Raw genomic sequence first — 16,158 nt, forward strand, 5'->3', positions numbered from 1 at the left:
GATATCCAGCCAAAATATACCGGGATATGACTTTTGGTCTATATCGCCCAGCCCTAACCACACCCACCGGTTTCTCCGGCCCTGGTTGGGTTACGTGGGTGTGGTTTGGTGAGTGGAGCTTCTATACGGCGCTGCTATGGCAGATGCTTCACATCCACCCAGCCCTCTGAGACCCAGACATGGCCGCCGCCAGAGACAAACGTGAGTACGCCGACTCTCTCATTGTTGTCAGAAAACTTGTTTTTCCACATTCCTCCCTTTTGTCTCCAAACACAATGACCAATTGGCTGCACGCCGGCAGCGAAGGAGGAGGCGGCTTGTTGCCAGGCAACAGGTGGGAGGACTCAGTGAAGTCTGGTTTACCAGGTTAGGTCAAAGGAAACAGGCCTATACTCAGCCGCACATACACTACATACGTCTATCTGTTAATCACGAAGTGTAATCCAATATTTGATTTGTGAATGTAGTTACCCTTTTTGTACGCTATGAACAAATATTCACATTCCTTTTAACCTCTGAGGTTTTTGGTGTGAATCGACCCAAAGTCTTTCGATGTCGGACTGTACGATTACGTTCACCATTGATCAGGTTCTCACCTTCTCTTTTACTGCGCGTGGTCAAAGGTGTTCAGCGTTAGCACCTCAGTCTGCTGTGTCCTTGATTTTTTCCTCCGGTGTCCAATCACCTGCACCTTCCCACTGTATTTAAACCGTGTGTCCTTGTCTCTTTTCGGTTCTTTGATGTGTACCCCATGGCTGTCAATTCTTTAAAGATTATTAGGGCTGTCAAAAATAGCGCGTTAACGGCGTTAATTAGCTGTTTGTTGTTAATTACGTCAATTTTTTTGACGCATTTCACGCATGCGCAGTGTGACAAATTATTCAGGTCCGGAAAGAACCTCTTCTTCTAGGGAATGCACTTCATCCTATACAACACATTACTGCCACCTGCAGGCATATGTCAGGCCGTCAGGTTCAGCAAGTTGTTTGCGCCAGAGACCCGCTCCCCCCCCCCCCCCCCCCCCCCGTTCTCGCGCAGCAGAACAGAGAAGAAGAAAAGCTCCGCCCAGCAGAGCAAGAGCAGCGCTGTTCTGAAACATGCGGAGGAAGAGAAACCAATGCGATCTAAATCCTCCCAGGTATGGGAATATTTCACACTGAAATGGGGGTGGTAGCGGATTTCTTTGCAGCGCCAGTCGTTCTAATCGCCGCGCTCGACTTCAAGGTGTAACCTTTATTATTGTTCGGTCTGAAACGGCGCGCCCAGTGACGGGTGGTGCAGCAATATTGTTGTTCGGGTGGAAATCGGGAGAAAGGTCGGTCCGGGAGATTTTCGGGGGGGGCTTTGAAACATCGGGAGGGTTGACATGTCTGGTCATGTCTGGTCATCGCAGGAGCACAAACTCGCAGCAGAGTGGGATAAACTGCAGAGGCTCGAGACCCTTCTAGAGCCATGCAGGGAAATCAGTCTGTAACTTATCAAATAACATTGATTTGATTATTTTCTGGAATGAATTAAAAAATCAAATATCAATAACATATATTTATGTAAAAAATAATAATTATGATAATAATAATGATAATTATGTATCTGTGTCCTGTTATTTATCTTTAGTATGCATTTCAGAAAGAAAAAATGGTTAGGATTCAGGTGTGATTAATCATGATTAATCCACTGAAAATTCTGATTAATTTGATTAAAATTTTTAATCATTTGACACCCCTAAAGATTATATAAATAAAAATATTAAGTCTTATTCTGTTCAGGTTGTGACTGAGGTTATTATTTAGAATGAATGAAATGTCCTTGACTTGAATAGAAAAAAGGAAGGTGCATTCAGTTATCGTATCTTTATGGATTTGGTGGAGAATGTATGCTTTATTTCCTTTATATAAAGGAAATACTGTCTGTAATACAAAATAAAGGATACTTTAAAAAAAACACCTCAACCCTGCTTTATACTTTTCCTTCAAGATGTAATCTATGAAACAGCCTGTGAAGTAAAACACGTGACTTTCATGGGTGTGGTTTGTTGCGTGTAGATTTTACATAAAGATGCAACATTGTTTCAACTTTATTTCTGTACTTCACTGTAAAACAGAACATCAATTCTTTATCTCAAACATCTCAGGTGTGGGCAACAAACACTGTAAGTCAATATCCACCTGTACTTATCATCTATTTGTTTACTATTTACTATGCGTTGTGATGCCATCTGCTGGATTTTCTGTTTTTAGCCCCACTTTTAGCTGAAAGGCAGTCAAAGCTTCTGGCAACTTTGTTACGTTTTGGATCTTAAGTTTCAGTCTTTTCTGGTGGATTCCTAGATTTACTGGTATAATTTTCACTTAATAATTGTGTCTGACAGCTGGATCTGAGAGCCATCTCTCCTTCCCAGTTTTACACCAATTCATTGATTTGTATAGAGAGGGATATTTAAGTTACATTACGTTAAGTAAAGTTAGATATCTAACCATAAAACAAGGAACCTCTGAATAAAGTTGTCATCTACTAGGTACGTGTGGAGCATCTCATTCCAATTTCGCCCCGACTGCTTCAAGCCGTAGAATGACTTCTCTAGTTTATACACCAGCTCATCATAACCTTCAGGTTGTTCCATGTGGATGTCTCGATCAATGGGGGTGTGTAGGTAAGCTGTTTTCACATCCATTTGATGCAAAATCAAATCGTCTTGGGCTGCCTTCTGCATCACTACACGTGTACTTGTCAGATTTGCTGTTGGTGAGAACGTCTCGCCGTAATCTATCCCTGCTCTCTGGCTGTATCCTCTCGCTACAAACCTAGCTTTGTACTGGTCGTTTCCGTCAATGTCTCCCTTGATCGAATACACCCATTTTCCTCCCACTGTTTTCCTGCCCTCTGGTAGCTTAGTCAGGGTAAAGGTCTGGTTGTCCTCTAGGGACCTCATCTCCTCGTCCATTGCTTTCTTCCACTTTCCGGACTCAGTTGATGTTATGGCCTCTTAAAAGGTCAGAGGTACACCACAAACTGCTCGGTAGCAATAGTCTACACTAGTGAGGGTACTGTCGTCATCAGCATCTTCCGGAGAATAATCTCTTAGATACCCCGGGGCTTTACGCTCTCTGGTAGGGTATCTCCCACTGTCATGTGGTGTTACAGTAGGGTGCTTCTCGCGGTCGTCCTCTGATGCGGATTGTGTACCGTCAGTCAATACATCGGTGTTCGGTACACTAGGCTGTGAAGTCTCTACTTCCTTATCGCGACCTCCTATGGGATCCAGTCCTAGCTCCTGTGTCTTTACTCTGTCAGTCGGATCTCTGTTTCTCGTCTGCGTGAACTTCCCCTCTATGCATACTGCACATTCTTTATCAGGCCTGCGCTTTGAACCCTTAATGTGCTTGCCCTCTGTCACGTCCTGCAGTTTCAAGATATCGTCAAAATGTCAATGACCCATTACCTCATGCCATGTCTGGATATTATAGCTGACGTGACACACATCATTTAGATCACACTCGGTTTGCAGGTAGTACATTCTCTTATATACATAGATTTCAAACCTTGCGCCATCCGGTGACTCTACGTCTTTTCCTTGGTGCTATTCATTAAGGAACTGGGTAAAGAACTTGTCACGCCACATATTGAAAGGCCCATGGAGATCAATCTTGCCTTGACTCAATGGGGGCGATCAAAATTATTTTAGTGACGTTTTGATCATTGATTCACAACAAGTCCTGTGTTGTAGAGGTTGGCTTGATGCTTTGGAATCTCTAGACCTGGGTTTGTCATCAACCTGAATTGACAAACCATTGACAACATTGCTGGAATCTCCACTGCCTTAAGATTGCAATATTACTTTTAGCTGAAAGTACATGCCTCAACTGATTCAATTTGAATTTACCAATATATAATGTCCTGGAGGAGAAGCATATCTTACTAAATGTATTAATTTAATTAATTAAGCAAAGCTCTCTTCAGGAAGACAGCCACGTAGTAGTCCAGTGTATGTAGTTAAAAGGTTAAACTATCTTGATGGAGCAAAAGTGGTGTGCTTAGCTGTCATCCTTTGCCTTGACTGAACGAAGGTGATCCTACATTTCATTTACTCTTTGCAGGTCTTTTGCAGCTTGCCAATGGCCTAGTGTTGGTGGATTCTGTTTATGAAACCACCGACTTAGGTTTGAATGCCAGCCCCAAGAGTGATTTATTTTGTCTCTTTAGTCTCTTTTTGACCGCGTGTCCTGCTGACCGTTGCCCCCCGACATGCAAGGAGAGGCAAAGGCCTGTTCATCGCTGCTCGCAGCTTTAATTTAACTTGTTAATCATTGACGGGTTAAGATTTCACCAGGGCTCAAGGACCCGGTGCAGTTTCTTGTAAATGCTGATGGGAGGGGTGAGCAGGGTTTATGGTTTTCTATTAACATAAGGAACTATTGAATGCAGGAGAAATGGATGTTGAACATGTCTAAAGATTCAATAGGACATCTGAGGGTGTGACTAATGGCTGCCAATCCTTTACAGGTTGAATAAAAAAAAATGTAGCCACCTGGACCTTATACATATACATTGATATTGTGCAGATGTTGTGCACGTGATATGTTGTACAACACCCTGTGTTACAGTCAGTTGGTGCTGTACCACTCCCCAGCTGCACGTGATAGATTAGAATAAGATGTTCCAAAAGCATGATAATCACCCACCGTGCCCTATCATTTACCTCCTGTTTATGCTTTGTGACTTATTGTTTGCATATCTTACTTAACACAATTTTGGCAATACTTTGGTTAGGACCGTGGACGGGCAAGCTCGTTATATCAGCATCTGTTCGTTCCTACAAAGGAGTTTAAAACAGGTACATCACACTGAACTCGGTTCAACATTGTCATTCTCCTCTGGGTCCTGTCGGGACAGCGGTACATAGTGAGCTAGGGCAACACTGTTAATGGCAACGGAGATTTCTGAGGCATTGATAGATTTGGTAATCATTGAGCGGATACACGGGATAACACAGGTCATAAGACAGCAAAATATCAGGAGGCCCCGGCAAAAATCTACTCCCGGTTTCACGAGGAGTTGAATCCAAGTGCCGGACCACAGCATATCGTACCTGTTCGCACTACGGCCTACGATGGTCAGCAACTATAGCCCTCTGCAGTTGGGTCAGGTGGCCTAGTGCGTCTGTCATGTTCTGGGAGTGGACATCATCAGTGATATAGGTGCAGCAGGTCGTATTTAGGAGGATACAGGTACCACTGGATGCTGCAGTTAACAAATCGAGTCCCATACAATTTTGCAGCACCATTGTGCGAATACTGTCGATTTCGCAGTTCTGGGTTTCTTCAATAAGGATAGAGCTGTTAATAAACAGACCGAGACGGTAATCAACGGTTTCTAATCTTAGCATGTTTTTTCCTACCCCTATCCATGGAAACAGGGCTATCGTCACTTTTTGGTCGTCCCCGCCAGTGTTTGTATTCACTGGGTACGTCTGTTCCCCAAATCGGCAGAGATGCTCACAAGTCTCTGAGCTCGAGTCCGAGTCGAGTCTAAAGTCTTTAGAGGACGAGTCTCAAGTCAAGTCTGAAGTCACTGTGTGTGTGACTTAAGTCGCACTCGAGTTCGAGTCTCAATTTCGAGTCCTGATCCTGGTCCTATGGGATGTGTTAGCAGCAGTAGGTGACTACACTCGCTGCTCTTGGTTCTGATATTTATTGTCCACGTATTGTTTTGCTTCAGTGAGCAGAGCAGAGACAGTTTAAGGAGACGCAGAGTAGACGGTCCGCCACTGGAGTGCATACGTCCCGACGTCAGCGAACCGTCGGCCGAACCGCCAGCGCCACCCCCCCCCTCCCGTCAGCACCCGCGTTCGGTCGAAGTCGGCAGTATCTGGCCCGAACCTGAAATGAGTTTGACATCCCTGCGGTAGATGGTCAATGCTTGCTTATCTGAACATGTTTACTCACCTATCAGGGTGGGTAATCAGATGTCCTCGTGTGTGGCCGCGCATGCGCAGCCAGCAATATATGTTAATGTACGTGTTACGTAGGCAGGTAATGGAGGGAGCGGTATAGCGAGCTCATCAGATGTTACCTAAAATTAAACATTGTTCACGAGTCCCAAAGCTCGAGTCCGAGTCAAGTCTGAAGTCTTTTGAGGACGGGTCTCAAGTGAAGTCTGAAGTCACTGTGTGACTCAAACTTGAGTCCCCATCTCTGCATATCGGGTCGTGGGCGGCCACTACTGGGACACTGCGCTTTGCTCGCGGGAGGGGTTGCTCTCCAGAGATAAACACTGTGTGATCTGAGACAAATATGGGGGCACACACTCCATACCACCCCGCTGGGAGGGTCAAGTATGCATTGTTACCACACAGCCACCACCCCCCTTGGGTTATGTAGGTGCCATTTGAGGGGCCGTCCAGTTTAACTGGGGCGCCCTCCCCGTGTACCAAGGTCTGAGCACAGTTAGTTGTGTTTCCCATGTATACGGTACATTTTTCTTGCTCGTAACGCTGTGTTGGCCGTTATCAATGACTACCGATTGGGGGATGTTTTTTCCTTTCACTGTGTAATTCCAGGACACCCAAAACGTCTGGGAACACGCGCCTTCTTCTAATCCAGGGGCATAGGGGTTTGTGTCATTTATGACTATGTTAGCTTTCTGATGTCCACTACCAGCCATTGACGCAAAGCATTTCTAGTAGAATGCAGTGTAACTTGATCTGAGGCATAGGGCATCTTAGAGCACACATAACATCCGGTTTTGTTGTAGCTGCGAGCCAAAGTTTTTACATATATTGAACCACTTGTTTTTCAATCTGGGTTGTTTTTCCTCTGTTCCCTGGTCTCCCCAGGGGTCGTCTTATTATACATTTACCTACTTACTTATTACTGCTGCTCATGTAATGTTGTTTTGTTACCATCTATCTTGTGTGCACTGTCCACTTTGCTGCTGGGATCCTGTGAATTTCGCCATTGTGGGAGTAATAAAGAAATATCTTATCTTAAAGACTTAAACTTTGCTCCGAGTACTTTTCCTTTAAGGCTTAATCTGTAAAACAGCCTGTAAAGTAAAACAGGTGAGTTTTATGGGTGTGGTTTGTTACATTAACGTTTTATATAAAGATGCTTCCTTGTCTCAACTTTATTTCACTGCAAAACAGAACATCAACTCTCTTCACTTCAATCATGGCGGGGGTAGGAAAACACTGTAAGTCAATATCCACCTGTATTTAGAATTTGTATCTTTGTTCATGAGACATGTTAATATTTTGTTCCTATTTTAATCCTGATTTTAAGACATTGGGCTGGATTAACCTTTTTTACCCCATTTTGGGTCAGAGAGCAGTCAAAGCTTCTGGCAACTTTGTTAAGTTCAGGATCTTAAGTTTCAGTCGTTTCTGGTGGATTCCTAGATTTACTGGTATAAATTTCACTCAAAATAATTGTGTCTGATTACTGGAGCCGCCACTCTTTCACAGTTTTACACCAATTCATTTTTTTTATAGAGATGGATATTTAAGTGACATTAAGTTAAGTTAGATATATCTAACCATAAAAACAAGGAATCTCTATGTCTCTATTGCAATATCATTCCTGGGGACCCAAAGACGTACATTTTTTAAATTTGGTGCGCTTTGTAATAGCGACATGTTCAATAGAATGAACTGAATAAACAATCAGAGTGCAGGTTGTAAGCAGGAGACGTTTCAGGGCTCTGCAGACTGAGTCAAGAAGTTCACAACACACGGCTCATTGAATGCAACACACACTGATACCACAAAGCTGCATCAGGAGGGTTCAGAGGAACCTTATGGCGCGACAAACACACAATCCAGTTCTTGCGTTTTGATATGTGGCTGTTAAAGTAAATGCTGCGCGGCGACATTGTTGCGACGGTGTTGTAGTTTAAAAATAGCGCCTCGTGTGTTGTCTTTCCCCTTGCGGCACGCGCAAATGACGACAATCTTTCAACCAATCAATTTTCTGCAGTGAGTCTAGCTCCACCCGTTAGTACCAAACAACTGTTTCAGGTACCCCAACGGAAGGGTACCCAAAAAGTGGTACGGTACGGTCCGGATTTTTGGTACTTTTCTCAAGGTCTAGACAGGCAGCCACAAATCTTGAGGGGCATTGTGCTTCAGCACCTTTTACCATGTCTAATTGACAAATTCACTCACTAGGATGCGGGTACACTGAACAAGTGCCTTGTAAAGTACTGTGGTCTCAATGCTTGGCACACTTATTTCATTTGAGGGGGCAAGCAAGACATTGAGACATTAAGAAGTGGAGCCGAGGAGAGAAGCATGAGATAATAAAAAATGTATGAAATTTATTATATTTTGGGGGATTTAGTTTGAGGGGGCACAACATTTATTTGAGGGGGCCAGGCCCCCTCTTGCCCCTGCCTAGACCCGGCCCTGCCGCTCGGTGGAAACACGCCATTAGAATGTACACAGTCACCAAGGGTTCTTCATGGGAAGTCTTCTGTGGAACTGAACAACATGTTATGAAAACACAAAGCATGATTTGTTCCTTCTTGTGTTTCAGTCAATATGGATCAGTCTCACACACCTTCCAACACCAGAACCTCAACCAACACAACATACAACAACGAGGAGTTCAGGATTGTGTTGGTGGGGAAGACTGGAGTTGGGAAGAGCGCCACAGGAAACACCATCCTGGGAGAAAAGGTCTTTGAATCAAAGCTCTCCCCTAATTCGTTAACCGTCTACTGTGCAAAGGCCTTTGGTGAAGTGAACGGGCAAAAGGTTTCTCTTATTGACACTCCGGGTCTGTTTGACACCAAGTATGATGAGAAGAAAACCTATGAAGATCTGCGCCGGTGCACATCTTATGCTTCTCCTGGACCCCATGTCTTCCTGGTCCTCGTCCCACTGGGCAGATTCACAGGGGAAGAGAAGAACACGGTGCTGAAGATCCAGGAGATGTTTGGAGAAGGTGCAGACAGATACAGCATGGTTCTCTTCACCCATGGGAATCTGCTCCAAGGGGAACCTATCGAGGAGTTCATACAGCAGAGCGAAGAACTGAAGGAACTTGTGGCCAAATACAACGGCCGCTACCACGTCTTTGATAACGGGACGAAGGATCAGTCGCAGGTCACAGAGCTGCTCAACAAGATCAGGAAAATGATGGAGGAGAATGGAGGAAACCATTACACCACTGAGATGTTCCAGAGAGCAGAGGAAGAGATTGAAAAGGAAAAACAACGAATCCTTAAAGAGAAAAAAGAACAAATGCGGAAAGAGCAGGAGGAACTTGAGAAGGAAATAAAGAAAAAGTATGACCAACAAATGAGGGAAGCAGAGGCTGACCTGGAGAAGCAGAGAATGTTAGTGGAGTCTCGTGAAAGAGAAATTAGAGAGAAAAGTGAAAAACTGAGGAAGGAGCAGGAAACTTCAGCCAGACGAAACGCTGAGAAAAGCTCTGCATGTACGATTCTTTAGAAATATCTTCTGATGAAGCTTTGGCTTTGAGATTCATTAATGACCTGTTGCGTGACAACAACATTTACTAAATAAGTGTTTGATTATACAGAAATGAGTTGGGAGTTAGTTGGGATTTTCAAAATTTTCAGTGTCATTGAAATGTCTCTTGTGTGAATTTAAATAAATATTAGAAAGGTGCAGATGGTCATTTATTGTACTCTAGCTGTGAGGCCGCAGATGGAAACCAACAGGGTTTGAAGCACCAACCCTGCGGTTCCCGGTGCACCTTCTCTACTCCATGTGCCACCGTTGCCCCTATTTAATTTAACTGGATCACCTGTCCCTTCCGCTTGCCAAGGTGTAAAAATAATAACATGTTAATAAAATAATGTATCGTCACATTTTGGTGTTGTTTTTTGCAGGTTCAAGTTTTTGGATGTGTTGCTATGGTGATTTAGCCAAACCTGCTTCGAGAAACCAAAAAGCCTGATTCATTTTATTTTGTTCAGCCCAAAATTACAAATTAGCCTCAGAGGGCTTTACAGTCTGTACACATAGAACATCCTGTGTCCTGAAACCTTCACATCGGCTCAGGAGAAACTCCCCAGAAAATAAAAACCCTTCCTTGGGGAAAAAAGGGAATAAACCTTGGGGAGAACGTCAGAGGAGGATCCCTCTACCAGGATGGACAGACTGCAATGGATGTCATGTGTACAGAATGAACAATGTAAAAGATGTACAATACATACATATCACAAATTATAGACATTGGTGTTGTAGAAGGTGCTTCCAGGTTCTTCACATTGTTTTTGATGCTCTACTTTGTAGTTAATGAGGACACGGTACAATATATTAAACTGCATAACTTTACATGAGGGGACAAAATACAAAGGCTGATGAAAGGTTGCTTTTTAATGTCAAATATCAGTGAATGGGTTTATAGAAACTGCTGCTGTTTCTTGTAACTGCTGCCGGGAGGGGTGGACATGGTTTGTCAGACCCATCGCTGTGCTGTTGTTCTCCACGACATTGTTTCTCAAAGAAAGTTTGCACAATGTTTTATTGTAGTTTCTCATGTTTGAAATTAAATACTAACTAGAAGCATTTGGTAATGTGTTGTACCTTAGCTGTGAGGCTGCAGATGGACACCAACTTCACCCCATTCGATTTTGTCCTTTGCGGGCTCCTGTAGAAAGATGGCTGCCTTGCCACGATTTAGTTATTTCTTCTTTGGATTCAAAACACTAATGTAAAGTTAGTGGATCTTATTGAGTAGTACCTGTGCTGTCGCATTTGCATGAAAGGTGCTGTTGGCGCACATTTAAGTTGTTTGTACTCGTGGTTTCCGGCGTGCTGTTTGTGTCTTAAACTAAAAATAACTTACTTTCAAACTTCTTAACTTAACATTGGATATGTCAATCCATTTATTTATATAACAAAAAGGAAAAACAAACAATTCGGTTCACAATCCGCCGTGCCTCACGGTCAAAAGTTATCTGCCTCGCTGTGCGCCACACCTGCACTAATTAGCCCTGGTGTTAAATAGGCTGGTGGCAAAAACAGCGCCATCCCATTGCAGTATTCAGAATGGCTCCAACACAACCGGCCCCTAATTGTTCATGGCACTTCAAGACATGACAATTATAAACAATTCATGTATGGAGACATTCATTCCTCTTTTGTTGCGTTTGTTTTACTTTTACATTGACTGCTCTACCAATAGTCCTAATTTTGTCACTGGTCTTTCAATTACATTTGTTTTGGTTTTGATTTGCACAGATCTAACTATGCCTGATTTGTCTGGAAAGGCTTTAATAATCCTTCCAATCATCCAAGAATTTCGTGGTGCTGTAGCATCTGCAATCAAAACAATATCTCCTTCCAAAAGATTACGTTGTGTTTTGTTCCACTTTTGTCTTTCCTGTAGCGTTGCAAGATACTCTTTCGTCCACCTTTTCCAGAACAAATCTGAAAGATATTGAGCCTGTTTCCATCTTCGTCTTACGTACTGGTCCTTTTGATTAAACAGACCTGGAGGCAAAACTGGTTTTCTTTTCAAAGTAAGAAGATGATTAGGTGTTAGTGGCTCTAAATCATTAGGATCCTCTGAAACTCTCGTAATTGGTCGGTCATTCAAGATTGCTTCGGCTTCGCATAAGACTGTGACTAACGTTTCATCAGTTAGAGTCTGTAGATGTAAAACAGATACCAAGACCTTCCTGACCAGTCTGATCATGCTTTCCCAAGCACCGCCATGATGGGAAGCTGCAGGTGGGTTGAACGTCCACTTGATATTGTCATGAATTAAAGCCTTCTCAATTGATCTATGGGTTAATTCTGCAATTGCTCTTTTTAGTTCCTTTTCTGCACCGGTGAAATTTGTGCCATTGTCTGAGCGAAAGTGTGCCACGGGTCCTCTCCGGCATATGAATCGACGAATAGCACTGATGCAGGAGTCTGTGTCTAACGAGTGTGCCACTTCTAAATGAATTGCCCTGCTGGCCATGCATGTAAAGATAACCCCATAACGTTTCACATAAGAACGTCCTTGTTTTACTTCAATAGGCCCAAAATTAGTAAATGGAGGCAAGTCTGGAGTAATCCTCTCGTTGGGGAGATCCGACATTTTTTGGTCACACAATTTTCCTTGGTGACGTCTGCAAAAAGTACAACTTGACAAGATTTTCCTTGCCGCTGCATTGGCATGAGTTACCCAGAACCTCTCTCTCAATTTGGAAAGGATGTAATTTCTCCCACCGTGTCTTGTCTGTTCATGAATATGTTTAAGAATTAACATGGAGATGTGCTGATCTTTACACAGGATGACTGGATGTTTGCTCTCTTCGGGCATTGCAGTCCTGGACAATCTTCCACCAACTTTACCAGTCCTTCCTCTAAGACAGGATTCAGCTTGTAGATAGGAAAACCTGTTAAAGGGTGTAGCCCTGTCTTTAGTGCACAAATCTCAGTGTCAAATCTTTCCCTCTGACAGAACTGAAGGATAGCATTTTCTGCTGCTAATAGATCCTCCGTTGATACACCTTCTCGTTTCAATGACTTTCTGGCTTCCAACATTTTTCTGTCAACATCAAGATTAGCCATTCCATCTTTCACCAGTTGCTTCCTTCTTTGACTCAACTCCAATAGAGTCCCTTTGACCAACAGCAACCATGCAACTGCGACTTTCAACCTTTTCCAGTCAGAGAAATAGGTGATGAGTTGGCTGGTTGCATTATCCTCTTGAATGGTTATTGCGTTTGTGATTTCCACTTTGACCTCTGGATCATCCTCCTCCAATGTGGACTCCACTTCGTACTGTAACCATGTTTCTCTTGCTCTCCACAGGAATTCCGGACCCGATAGCCATGTTTTGCTGTTCAAAAGCTTATGGACTGTCAGTCCTCTAGATGCGTCATCTGCAGGATTTTGTTTTGTGTGAACATAGCGCCACTGCGCTGGCTCTGAAGATTCCCTAATGATGGCTACTCTGTTGGCCACAAATGTTCGAAACCTTTTGTTTTCATTGCTGATGTACTTTAAGACTGTAGTACTATCAGTCCAGAAACAGGATTCTGACAAAGAAAGCTGTAACTCTGATTTTACCATCCTGTCCACTCGAACAGCCAAAACGGCAGCAGTGAGTTCCAAACGAGGAATGGTTACGGGTTTAAGAGGTGTTACTCTGGACTTTCCAAGAAGAAAGGAAATATGAACATGACCTGCTTTGTTCTGCAACCTTAGGTAAGTTACCGTACCATATCCCCTTTCGCTGGCATCGGCAAAGTGATGCAACTGGGCGTGGACTGGTGTTCCAAAGTCATGTGGTTTCAAGCACCTACTCACTCGGAACTCTGAGATCTCTTTCAGGTCAGTTAACCACTTTATCCACTGCTGTTTTAAGGTTTGTGGAACTTCTTCATCCCAGCCATAGTTCCTTTTGCACAACTCTTGTAATATGTGCTTGGCTGGAAGAAGGACTGGCGCAACGTACCCTAAGGGATCGTACACTGCACTAGTGACTGATAAGATCCCTCGCCGTGTTTGCATCCGTTCCTTGCAGTTCACATGGAAGTTAAACTTGTCATTTTCCAGACACCAATGTAGCCCCAGTGCTCTTTCCACCGGAAGTTCGTCTATGTCAAAATTTAGTTCACTCACACTTTTAGAATGTTCTTTCTCAGGAATTGTTTCAAGGACTTTGCGACTGCTACTTATCCACTGTGTAAGATGAAACCCTCCTTTCTGGCAAAGTTCAGTCAGGTCCTGGACAATCTGTACTGCTTTCTGCGTAGACGGTGAGCTTTTCAGACAATCGTCCACATAGAAATTTTTATATATATCATCCGAAAATCCATTCCGACTGTCGTCTGCTGTCTTCCTTAGAGCATAACATGCACAACTAGGCGACGACACTGCTCCAAAGAGATGTACAGTCATTCTATATTCTTCAACTTGCTTGTGCAGATCTCCATTAGGCCACCACAGGAACCTTAGAAAGTCTTTGTCTTCGTCAGCCACTCTAACTTGATAGAACATAGACTTCACATCAGACATAAAAGCAACTGGTTCTTGTCTGAATCGTAGAAACACTCCTATTAAGGAACTTGTAAGGTTCGGACCCTGCAGAAGTTGTTTGTTCAACGAAGTTCCTTTAAACTTAGCTCCACAGTCGAAGACAACTCGCAACTTGCCCTTCCTTGGGTGATATACGCCATGATGAGGTATATAGAACAGGTTATCTTCTCCACAACGCAACTCATCCTGTGGTACTATTTCTGCATAGCCACTGCTGATGACATTTTCAAGAAAGCTTGTGTATTCTTGGTGGAATTTCTCATTTCTTTCCATTTTCCTTCTTAGTCCAATGAGGCGCTGTTGAAGAATACAACGGTTGTTTGGCAGAGTTACCTCTTGTGCTTTAAATGGCAGCTTTAAACTGTAATGTCTGTCCTTTAACTTTACAGATTGATCCATTATTTTAATGAATCTTGCCTCTTGCCTTGATATTTCTTCATTGTCGTCGGCGATTTTCTCATTGAAGTCACTTTGGTACTGCTTCTCCAATAACAGCTGAAGTGATTCTACAGATAATCTGTTTACAGAAACAGAAGGATAGCCAATGCCGTTCCTATTGTCTTTAGAATCCTTTCCTAAGCCGTTGATCACCCACCCTAATAGGGTTTTAACAGCAAAAGGACCCTCACCTTGGCTATTCACAATTTCCCATGGTTCTAGCAACTTTGAAGCATTAGTACCTATTAATAACTCCACGGTAGCATCAATTTCAGGGATTTCAATGTGATCAAGGTAAGGCCACTGTGATATGTCCTCTGGTTTCATGATGTTTGCTGTGTCAACTGGCATCTTTTTCTGTGTGTAAACATTTGGAAGACTGTAGTACCTTGTTCCATTAAGGCTAGCTACTTCAAGTCCATTCACAATGTATGTTGACACTGATGTCTTTGGGCTCATCGTTAACAAACCTATTTTGGACTTTGTTCCAGTAAGATTAAGTCTACGCATAAGAGCTTCAGAGCAGAATGTGGATGTCGAGCCATTGTCCAGAAAAGCATAAGTCTGAATGACCTTGTTGCCCTTTTGTGCTTTTACCTGAACTGGCAGGATGGAGAGCATTCCACTACCACCGGCCCCGGTCTGGCTCCCAAATGTCTGAGCTGACACAAGCGTATGGTTTACAGCTGGTTTAGGTTCCTTGGGATAGATGCCACTGCTGTTCATCAATTTGTCCACTTGTTTGACGTGAATGTGTAAAGCTGTTGGATGGCTCTGTTTGCATTTTTCACAGGTTTTCCGCTTATCGCAATTTTTGCTCAAATGCCCAATGTTGAGACACCCAAAACATACTCCTTTTTCCTTTAAGAAGTTGATCTTTTCACGATGTTTATTTTTTGCAAGTCGTTGACATTCATCCAGACTGTGATCTTGCAAACAGAATAAACAATTGATGCCGATGTTGCTCTCCCTGTGTTTACCTTCCTGTGTGTCCCTGCGTTGCACGTTGCTAACAGCACAGACGTTTGTAGCAAAGTTACCTTGCTTCGACCTAGACTTGGCTGTATACACATCCCTTTTAACCTGCCTCTCTCTTTCAGTAGTTTGAATATCACCAAAAATAGGATCAGACAAGATTTTTACTTCATATTCCACAAAGTGTACAACGTCTTTAAAGTTAGGTTTGCGGAGTTGTCGCTCCCGAATACCGCAAGCAGAACTTCTAAATTTTTCCCTTAATTTAAAAGGAAGTTTTGAAACAATAATTTTGAGGTTAGCCGGCAAGTCCAGCTCTTTCATGTCCTCCAAATCTGACATTGCATTATAGCATCCACGTAGAAATAATGCATAGTCCTGTAGAAACAAAACACCTTCAGGCTTCACCACAGGCCAGTTGAGAACCTTTTCCATATATGCTGCTGTAATCTTTGTTTCATTGCCGAAGTGTTCCCGTAGGAGAGCTTTAGCTGTTTCAAAACCTCTCTCCGCACTCATATGTAAACAGCTTTGCACAAGGTCGTGAGGACGCCCCCTGGTGTACCTTTCCAAAAAATACATGCAATCCCCTTTAGATGCAGCTTTCTCCTCCACACAATGCTTGAAAGCTTGCATGAACATTTTGAACTTCAATGGGTCACCTTCGAAAACAGGTAGTTGTCTAGGCGGCAGTTGGCTTGCTTTGTGTTGTTGTAAGAGCAGCTCGGATATTTCATTTT

The 16,158-nt window shown here is 43.2% G+C and overlaps 2 protein-coding genes across 2 annotated transcripts in view; one reads left to right on the top strand and one right to left on the bottom strand.

Annotated features, from left to right (window-relative positions):
* Nucleotides 1-16,158, bottom strand: part of myo10 (myosin X) — a 209,716-nt gene that overhangs the window by 143,228 nt on the left and 50,330 nt on the right. The gene's annotated exons all lie outside the window — the stretch shown is intronic.
* LOC119209044 (GTPase IMAP family member 4-like) lies at nucleotides 175-10,390 on the top strand. The gene is made up of 2 exons (XM_037457979.2): nucleotides 175-201; nucleotides 8,529-10,390. Exons 1-2 carry the CDS (start codon nucleotides 180-182, stop codon nucleotides 9,446-9,448), a joined length of 942 nt encoding a protein of 313 aa, XP_037313876.2. The 5' UTR covers nucleotides 175-179; the 3' UTR covers nucleotides 9,449-10,390.

This window comes from Pungitius pungitius, chromosome 15 (assembly GCF_949316345.1).
Source record: "Pungitius pungitius chromosome 15, fPunPun2.1, whole genome shotgun sequence".
NCBI lineage: Eukaryota > Metazoa > Chordata > Actinopteri > Perciformes > Gasterosteidae > Pungitius > Pungitius pungitius.